The sequence below is a fragment of the Odocoileus virginianus genome, chromosome 28, assembly GCF_023699985.2.
Source record: "Odocoileus virginianus isolate 20LAN1187 ecotype Illinois chromosome 28, Ovbor_1.2, whole genome shotgun sequence".
NCBI classification, from domain to species: Eukaryota; Metazoa; Chordata; class Mammalia; order Artiodactyla; family Cervidae; genus Odocoileus; species Odocoileus virginianus.
The window spans coordinates 24,486,711-24,497,116 of record NC_069701.1 but is presented as its reverse complement, the minus strand read 5'-3'; the positions used below and the strand labels follow the sequence as shown (position 1 = coordinate 24,497,116).

The 10,406-nt window shown below is 36.9% G+C and overlaps 1 protein-coding gene across 4 annotated transcripts in view; it reads right to left on the bottom strand.

The window, feature by feature from the left end:
• Positions 1 to 2,761: 2,761 nt before the first annotated feature.
• The window catches only part of CCDC15 (coiled-coil domain containing 15), a 47,216-nt gene continuing 39,571 nt past the window's right edge, over positions 2,762 to 10,406 (bottom strand). For 3 of the 4 annotated variants that reach the window (XM_020894959.2, XM_020894957.2, XM_020894960.2), the window contains 3 exons: positions 5,441 to 5,617; positions 4,798 to 4,946; positions 2,762 to 3,530 (listed from right to left, as the gene is read on the bottom strand). In XM_020894959.2, coding sequence (XP_020750618.2) covers positions 3,409 to 3,530; positions 4,798 to 4,946; positions 5,441 to 5,617 — 448 coding nt within the window. In that variant the 3' untranslated portion in view covers positions 2,762 to 3,408. Of the gene's footprint in view, positions 3,531 to 4,797; positions 4,947 to 5,440; positions 5,618 to 6,468; positions 7,212 to 10,406 lie in introns of those variants that run through there. The other variant, XM_020894963.2, reaches the window with a different exon arrangement.

The window sequence follows — 10,406 nt, the reverse complement described above, 5'->3', positions numbered from 1 at the left end:
ATGGTCCATTGACTTTTTACAACAGTGTCATATCAATTCAGTGGAGTGAATAATAGTTTTTTGAACAAATGATCCTGGGACAACTAGATATCCTCATACAAAAGAAGGAGGTTGGATGCCTGTCTAATGCTATACATAAATATTAACTCAAAACAGATCATAGACCTCAGTGGAAGAGCTAAAACTACAAAACTCTTAAAAGAACACACAGGAGTAAATCTTTGTGAGCTTGGATTGTGTGCACAGGTGCTCAATCACTTCAGTCGTGTCCGATTTTGCGACCATGTGGACTGTAGCCCACCAGGCTCCTGTCCATGGGATTCTCCAGGCAAGAACACTGGAGGGGGTTGCCATTCCCTCCTCCAGGAGATCTTCCCAACCCAGGGATTGAATCTGTATCTCCTGTACCTTCGGTACTGCAGGCAGCTTCTTTACCCACTGAGCTACCAGGGAAGACCTGAACTTGGATTAGGTAATGACCAAAGCAACAAGAGAAAAGGCAGATGAATTGGACTTCCTCAAAACTTAAAAATTGTGTCCTGCAAAGGAAACCATCAAGAAAGTGAAAAAGCAATCCCCAGAACAGGAAATATTTGCAAACCGTTAAGTCTAATAAGGGACCTTAAGCAGAATATATTAACAACTCTCAGAACTCAATAATCAAAAGATAAATAAGCCAATTACAAAATGGCAAAGGATTTGAAAAGACAGTTCTCCAAAAAAGATATACCAGGGGCTAATAAGCACGTGAAAAGATGCTCACTATTGTTAGCCATCAGAAAAATAAAGACGCTCACCATTGTTAGCCATCAAGAAAATCAAAATCACAATGAGATACCACTTCATATCCTTTAGGATGACTATAATCAGAGAGATAGATAAGGATAAGAGTTGGAGAATGTGAAGAAAATCTGAACCCTTATACACAATTGGTGTGAATGTAAAATGATGCAGACGCTTTGTAAAAGTTTTCAGTTCCTTAAAATGTTCAACATTAGGCTACCATGACCCAGCAAATCCCCTCCTGGGTATATAGCCAAGAGAAATAAAGACACAGCAAAGCTTGTAAACAAATCTTCATAACAGCATTATTCATAGCAGCTCTTTTTTGGTAGAAAGAGCCCAAACGTTCATCAACTGGGTAAATGAAATGGAGTATATCCAGAGTGGAACATTATTCAGCAATAAAAAGCAATGAATTACTGATATAAGCTACAACATAGAGAAATCTTTAAAACATGATACTAAATGAAAGACTCTAGTCACAAGAGACTATTTATTACATGACTCCATTTATATGGCAAGTCCAAAACAGGCAGATCTAGAGAGACAGAAAGTGGGCTAGTGATTGGCGGAGAAAATGGGAAACAACTGCTAGTGGGTATGGGATTTTTCTTTTCTATTCTAAAAAATTTTGATTATTGTTAAAAAAAAGAAACTATAAAAATTACAGTTGTAACCAATTTTAAGGATACTTTTCAGTAGTGTATCTTAAGTGTATTTATATTTACACTGTTGTGAAAGAGACCTCTGGAACTTCTTCATCTTGCAAAACTGAAACTCAACTCATTAATAACTTCCCATTTCCTCCTGACCCCAGATCCTGGCAACCATTACTCGACTTTCCTTTTTTAAATTTTGGCCGTGCTGGGTCCTGATGCAGCACACGGGCTTTTTCTCTAGTTGCGGCATGCACACTTCTCTTGTTGCAGAGCACGGGCTCTAGAGTGTGGGGCCTCAGCAGCCCTGCAGCATGTGGGATCTTAGTTTCCCAACCAGGGATCGAAGCCGTGTTTCAAGCACTGGAAGGTGCATTCCCAACCACTGGACCACCAGGGAAGTCTCCATCACTCCACTTTCTATCCGCTTGAATTTGATTACTCTAGGTTGCTAGCATGAATGGAATCACAGTATTAGTCTTTTTGTTCCTAGCTTACTTCACTTAGGACAATGTCCTTAAGGCTAATACAGGTTACACTACATGACAGGATTTCTTTCCTTTTTAGGGCTGAAGAGTATTCCATTTTATGTATACACCACATTTTGTTTATCCACCCATCTGTTGATGGAAACTTAGGTTGTTTCCACCTCTTGCCACTATGAACATATTTGTTGAAGATTCTGCTTTCAGTTATTTAGGATATATACCCACAGTGGGATTGCTGGATCACACTGGCATCTCCTTAGAGTGACAAGTGTTCTAAAATGTGATAGTGGTAATGGTTGTACAACCATAGAGTATAATAAAAACCACTGAATTATACATTTCAAGTCGGTGAATCAAACGATATATGAATTATATCTCAATGAAGGTGTTAAAAAATACAACTCAGAAAGGCTAAAGCAAGGATTTAGTTGCATAAGGATTTTGACTAACTGGATAATTAATCTGATTAAATAACCAGTCAATCTTGTCACACAAGTAATTCTGACACTTATTTTCAATGACCTAGCTAGATGTTTAGGTGTTTTCTGAGATATAACTTAAGTGCTTTTTCAACACTGACCATTAGAAGTAGGAAAAAGAAAATGTCAGTACCTCTCCTTAATTCACAATGTTAAAACTTTTCATATTTTGTGTCAAGAAACACTGTAAACAAATAACAAATCCGTACTAACTACAGCAATTTTCATTTCACCTGCTCTGTAGGTATGGCATTCACCAGATTTTTTAGAGATAGGAAAATACAGTAGGACTTTACTCTCTTTGACTTCAGATTCACTTTTTCAAATGTCGCTCACAATTATTTCACATAAAAGATGCTCAAAAGGCAGAGGGTTTATTTGCCTTTTTTTGCTATAAAAATTATAAAAGTTAAAAGTCCTGTGTTCATCGTCACTGAATGGGCAAAGAGGTAATAAATTTAAAAACATGAGAGAAAAAATTCTGAGGAAAAAACGTACATCAAATTCAGATTGTTCTCATCTCCAACTGCTGTACACAACCAGAAAAGCTAACAGCAATATAGATGGCCACTGGTGCTCAGAAATTCATTTCTTCATCTTCTCTTCTCCTTCATCCAAATATTTTCAATTTTGCCAAGATTCAAGTGGTACAGTTATATAAAGATAATAAATGAGACAACCTCAAAGATTTTTAATAATCTCTTCTAAGCAGAACAGAGCAAAGTGAGAGAAACCTCACCAGCCTGAGTGATCATTTTTAAAACAATACATACCAGATGGTTTACAGTAATGAGACAAGTCTGTAACCCAATTTTTCAATCCTGGTCCCAAGCACAGAGTGAAGTAATGGTCACGATTTAATTAAAAAGATACCAATTGTGTGGGACAGTCTTTCTTTCCAGATTACACATCTTATACACTTTGACAATTTTTCCTAAAATAATCTCTTGGGGTAGATTTTAAGTGAAGGTTGAAATACTAACAGTTGATTTCAGATTCTTATTACAGGTTTTTCAAAGTCCGTCTATGTGCAGAAGCAAAATTATGAATGGCAACTCGAAGATCTGAGTTCCCCTCAGGGATGTCACAGGAATTGATGACTGAATGTAGTGCCCGGGTATACGCTGCAAATAAAGATTAACATAGTGATGAATGAAGTAGGATTCTAAACAGTTCTCCCAACCTCTTCCTATTAGTACTGCTTCTCTGCCCAGTCTCATAGGCATTAACTTTAACAATTCATTGAATAAGTATTGAGTATTTATCACATGCCAAGTACTCTATGATTACAGAAAAAATCATAAGAGGATGGACACAAAAATTAAATTGCAGTGCACTATTTCCAAACCAGAGGCATATACAAAATGTCATCACAGCATGAAGTTCAAAATGAGAAAGAAACTGGGAGAGGATGAAAAAGATTTCCAGAAGTGGCAACATTCCAAAAAAAAAAAAGAATCAGTAACATTTAAGATGGTCTTGAAGGATTAATAGAAGTAAAGAAAAGGAGGCCTTCTAGGCAAAGAAATGAGTGTGTGGGAGTACAAGGATGTATTTTTAAATAATGTGGTGTGTACTGACAATAGCAGGTTCGACATGGCTGGAGTGTTGCCTGGAGCCAGAGAGAAAATATGCCGGTTATGCACTGTATTTTGCACTTCAGTGGTAAGTCCTACAGGTCTGATGATAGGGGAACGGCACAATCAGAAGTGTGTTTTTAAAACATAATTCACAGGACTGATAAGAAACTCGTATCGCAGATGGAACATTAGGAGTACAAACACCGCCAATATTTTTGGTGTGTGTATGAAGCCTCTATAATCTCTATACTATGTAAATCAATACACTTAAGAATGGACAGGAAACAGAAATATTAGTGGCAATAGGAAATGAATCCATTTCTTCTAGCTGGTATTCCTAACAGAGTTTATATTGGTCCTCATGTTTCTCAGTGACCCCTAGCTGAACTGGCAGTCTAATATGGATATACACACATTATAAATAATATACAGATAAGTCTATGTTAGATAACATTGAAGAATTTGGATAACAGTGTATTCAACTGGACAGAGGCCTAACTTAGATAGCTATAAACCTCTAATCTTCTTCATTTACAGGAGAACCTGCAACCCTAGTCTCATTACTATACAATGGGCTAGAACTATTTCCCCAGCATAAATGAAGACAAGAAGATAACATATCTCTAAGAGAAATATAACTCACTATAATTATTTTTACTGCCTCAGAGTTGTTTTGTAAAGGGGGTATAACAGTCTTTGGTATATAATAAGCACTTAGTCAATAAATGCTAATTTCTACTACAATCACTTCTTTTACCCCTGTTATTTTTTATCTGCCACCAGGCTCCAACCATTCCTTGAAGACACTTACCTTTGTGGTTTTTATAGAAAATACAATTGTTGGCACAGGTATCAGGATGAGCATCCCAAAAATCAGGACCACAGCAGCAGAGTGGAGGTAAAGTAATATTATATAGCCGCATTTTCTCCTGGATCTGGGCTCTTAAAGCTTCTACATATCTACAAAAGTACAGAATGACCAAGCAAAGTAAACCACTAAAAGAGAATGAGCGTGAGTCCTTGTTTTACTCCTAGCTTGAACTGTTAAAACTATTTCATATCACTGTGCCTCAACCCTTCCTCTGTGTACTAGGAAGCGTAGAAGGAAAAATGTAGTGCTATTCCAGAGAGGTATCAGGCAATCAAGAAATCTGTTCACCTTCTGATACACAGGGTGAGGGTTCGATCCCTGGTCCGGGAGCTAGGATCCCACATGCCTTATGGCCAAAAACAGCCAAAGAACATAAAACAGTAACAATACTGTAACAAATTCAATAACGACTTTAAATAATGGTCCACATCAAAAAAAAAGTCTTAAAAAAAAATGTGATGAAGTTCTGTACTTCCTAAAGCATAAAAAGACACAGTCAATTCATTTTAAGGAAAATGAGAATATCGACTTCCTAACAAGTCTCCTCCAGGGCCAAAATTTCATGCAGAACTTTCCAAAGTACCTTTGGTATTCTTTTTCTTTCTGCTGTTGTTTTTCTCTGGCTCCTTTTATTTCCTCAAGTTGTAGTTGGGCTAATATATCACTCATCTTCTCCTCTGAACATGGTTCTTCATGGGATTTCATTCTTAATATCCTCTGTTCTTCAGCATAACGTTGCTGTTCTTTCTTTTTCTTAATTCTGAGAATAAAATCATAACATGGTTAGGAATTTCATCAAGTCATTATTTAGAATTAGCTTTTAGATCCAAATACCTCAAGAAATTCCCAGAAAGAGGGGAGTCAGGAAATCAGTTTAACAACCCTAGAAAAGCCTCAAAACTCCCTGCTGGCTATTTACGTTTATCTCATTGCTCATGTGTACACATAGTCTCTTGAATGGAAATGACCAATAGTTACTACCAAGAGAGTGTTCCTGTAAGAAATCTAACACAAGAACTTTCTGAGGTTAAAATTACAAGTAGACAGGACTTCTGCTTTTAGCTAAAATGGATTAACGGGGATTGGATTTGCCCTACCACCTTAAACAACCAAATAAATAAAACAACAAATCAACCCAGAAACCAACCAGACCAAAAACAAACAAACAAAAAAAACAATGGTTTGCTAGACACTGGATATTCAGCAATGAAAGACAGTGATCCTTGGCAGATGGAGAACAAGTGCAGTGAGTCCTACAAGTGCCCGAGCTTACTGCCTTGGAAGTTTCCAGGCAGCAGCAGCACAGGGCAGGCGAGCTGAGGTGGGGCCTGGAAGATCTGCTGAGCTGGGGAGATGACGCTGAAAGTGCAGGGACACAAAGGCAACCAGAGTACTTACGGCAGAAACCCAGGGGAGAGAGCTGCTCAGAGAGGAACCCCAGAGATCCAGGGGGGCTCCTTTGAATACACAGCAGAGCGCTGAGCATGCATGTGAGGACAAGACCTGAGACCAAGGACAGAGCCATCCAAAGGAGGAACAGCGGACAGCGTCCTGTGCTCACACAGCACAGAAGGGAGACTTCCCACCACGTAAGCCTTGAGAAACTCACCATGTACAGGCATTGGGCAGAGCTTTCAGGGAGACTTTACCTCAGCAGTGGGGAATAACGATTGTTCCACACACAACCAACACCGTAAAAGCAAAGCCCTAAAGTAACTTAAATAAAAGTGCTCGTTGTTCAGTCGCGTCCGACTCTTTGCGACCCCGAGGACTGTAGCCCGCAAAGCTCCTCTGTCCATGGGGTTTTCCAGGCAAGAATCCTGGAGTGGGTTGCCATTTCCTTTTGCATCCCTAAACAAAGCTCAGAAAAATTTTATAAGAATACAAAGATAACCAGTAACCAATGAGGTAAATTCAATGTTGGATGTCTAATCAAAGATTACCAGGCATGCAAAGAGGCAGGCAAATACAATTCATAATGAAGAGAGTAATCAATCACTCAAAATCAACCTAGAATAGACAGTGATTAGAATTAGCATAGAAAGACATTAAAACAAGATAGTAAAACTATTAATAGATCCTATATGTTCAAAAAGTTTAGACATAAAGAAGACTGAAATCAACTTATCAAGATGAAAACTACAATTTCTGAAATAAAAAATACATTGGAGAATAAGTCTATATAGTAAAGAAATAGAATTAATAATTAGCAACCTTCCAAAACAGAAAGCACCAGGCCCAGATGGGCTCACCAAACAATTAAGGAAGAAATTACACCAAACCTCTTCAATCTCTTTCAGTGGACAGAAGCAGAAAGCATGCTTCTTAACTCATTCTATGAGGTCAGCGTTACTCTAAAATCAAAACCAGATAAAGATATTAGAAAGTATTACCAATCTCTCTCATGAACAAGAGGCAAAAATCCTCAAAAATATTAGCAAATCGAATCTAACAATGCACACATATATCACGATCAAAAGGAATTTAGGCCAAGAATGAAAGGCTGGTTCAACATGAAAAAAATCAATTAATGTAATAGATCACATCAAAAGTTAAATAAGAAAAATCACGATTCTATAAAAAGATATAGAGAAAGCATTTGACAAAATCAAACACCACACAATCCAGGAGTACCCCTTGGTATTTACACAACTTACACCCACACAAAACCTGCACATGGATGTTTGAAATAGTTTATTTGCCAAATGCTGGAAGAAACCAATATGTCCTTCAGTAGATGAATGGATAAATAAACTGTTGTACTTTCAAACAACAAAATATTATTCAGTACTAAAAAGAAATGAGCTATCAAGTCATGAAGAGACATTCAACATAAATGCCTATTACTAAGTGAAAGAAGCCAATCTCAAAAGGCTACATACTGTATGATTCCAACCATATGACATTCTGGAAAGAGGAAAACAATGGAGACAGTGAAAGATCAGTGGTTGCCAGAAGCTGGGGTTGGAGAGGGGGAAAGAAGGTGAGCAGGCAGAGCATAAAGGAGTTTCAGAGTAGTCAAACTATTCTATGTGATACTTAATGATGGATACAAGTCATTATACATTTGCCCAAACCCGTAAATGTGCAACACCAAGAGTGAACCCTAGTGTAAATTATAAACTTTGGTTGATAATGATGTATCAGTGCAGGCTTATCACGTGTTAGTTGTACCACACTGGTGGGGGATGTTGATAATGGAGGTGGCTCTGAATGTCAGGGGACAGTACATATGGACAATTGCTCTACCTTCTTCTCAATTCTGCCATGAACCTAAACTGCTCTATAAAAATAAATTCTTTATTAAAAAAAATACACTGGATGGGATTTCTAGCAGGTTAAACATTGCAGAACTAAATCTGAAAGCATAATGATAGAAATTATCCAAAATAAACCACAGGGAGACAATCCAAAAATTTAAAAAGAACACAAAAAAGCAATGAATCCAATTAAAAATGGGTAAAAGACTGGAATAGATATTTCTACAAAGATGATCTATAAATGACTCACAAACATAAGAAAAGCTGCTCAACATCACGAATCTTCATTCAAATGCAAATCAAAATCTCAATGAGATTATCACCTCATACTATATTCACAACAATATGGATATGTTTATTTGTTTATGAACACTACTGAACCACACTTAAACATGGTTACAATGGTAAATTATACATGTTTTTTTACCATCAAAAGAAAAAAAAAACCACACCACATAAATAAATGAATAAATGAAGGGAAAAAAATGAGATCAGGTTGTTTTTAGACATACAAAACCTGAAAGAATTCATCCCCAGTAAGGGCATAACCCAGAGACAGTACAGGCTTGGTTCTAGACCACTATAATAAAGGGAAGCTTGAGATAAAGCACATCACATGAAGTTTTTGGTTTCCCAGTGCATATAAAATTCTGTTTACACTGTAGTCTTTTAAGTGTATGATAACACAATGTACATGCCTTAATTCAAAACTAATTGGCACCAGCAGACTAGCTCAACACAAGGTTGCCACATACCTTCAATTTGTAAAAAAAAAAATGCAGTATCTACAAAGTACAACAAAGCATAGCACAGTAAAACAAGGTATGCCTGTATACCCACAATGGCAGGAAATGTTAAAGGTTATCTTTCAGACAAGAACAAAATGATACTTTAGGTAATATGTATAAGATTCTTATTAGTTAAATCTCTTTTAAATAATAACAGACTTCTTTAACAAAAATAACAATGTATTTTATATGTAAAAGTAAAATGTATAACAACAGTATAAAGGTTGGATGAGAGAAATGGAAGTACACTGCTCTAAGATTCTTACATTAAAATGTTTACATTCTATGTGAAATAGTATAATATCGTTTAGAGGTAGAGTGTGAAGAGTTAAGAGATGTACAACTATAAACCCTAGTGTGGGCATGCTCAGTCTCTCAGTTGTGTCCAGCTCTTTGCAACCCCATGGGTTAGAGCCTGCCAAGCTCCTCTATCCACGGAATTTCCCAGGCAAGAATACTGGAGTGAGCTGCCATTTCCTACTCCATGGGATTGAATCTGAGTCTCATGCACTAGCCGGTGGATTCTTTACCACTGAGCCACATGGGAAGCCCTATAAATCCTAGAACAACCAATAAAATAACAAAAATGTCATAGCTTACAGGCCAAAAAAGGAGATGCAATAGAATCATAAAAATATAAAAGTAATTCAAAAAAGGTATAAAAAGAGAACTAAGAAGAAATGGGACAAACAGCAAGGTAACATATCACACCCTACCAATAATCATGTTAAAAGTAAATAGTCTAAACATCCAATTAAAAGGAAGAGATTGTCAGATCTGATAAAAATTGTAGGATTTGTTTTTTGTTTGTTGTTTTTTCATTTATTTTTATTAGTTGGAGGCTAATTACTTTACAATATTGTAGTGGTTTTTGCCATACATTGACATGAATCAGCCATGGATTTACATGTGTTCCCCATCCCGATTCCCCCCTCCCACCTCCCTCCCCAACACATCCCTCTGGGTCATCCCAGTGCACCAGCCCTGAGCACTTGTCTCATGCATCCAACCTGGGCTGGAAAAATTGTAGGATTTGATTCAACTACACACTGCTGACAAGAAATGCACTTTAAATAAAAAGAAACAGATTAAAAATACAAGAAATGCAAAAAATATGCTAGCACTAGTTAAAAGAAGATTGGAACAGCTATATTAATATCAGACAATGTAGATTTCAGAGAAAATAAACTATCAGAGATAAAGGTCATTTCATAATTACAGAGTCAATTAACTGAGAAGACATAACAATCCCAAACATTTATGTATCTAATAAAAGAGCTTCAAAATACATGAAGCAAAGGCTTATGGAATTGCAAAGAAGATACAATAAATCCACAGTTAAGGCAGAGATTTTTAATACCCTCTCTCAATGACTGATAGAAAAACCAGGCATAAACATGGCAAAGATATAGACTTGATCAACATCCTCATGAAATTAAAAGACGCTTGCGCCTTGTAAGAAAAGCAATGACAAACCTAGACAGTCTATTAAAAAGCAGAG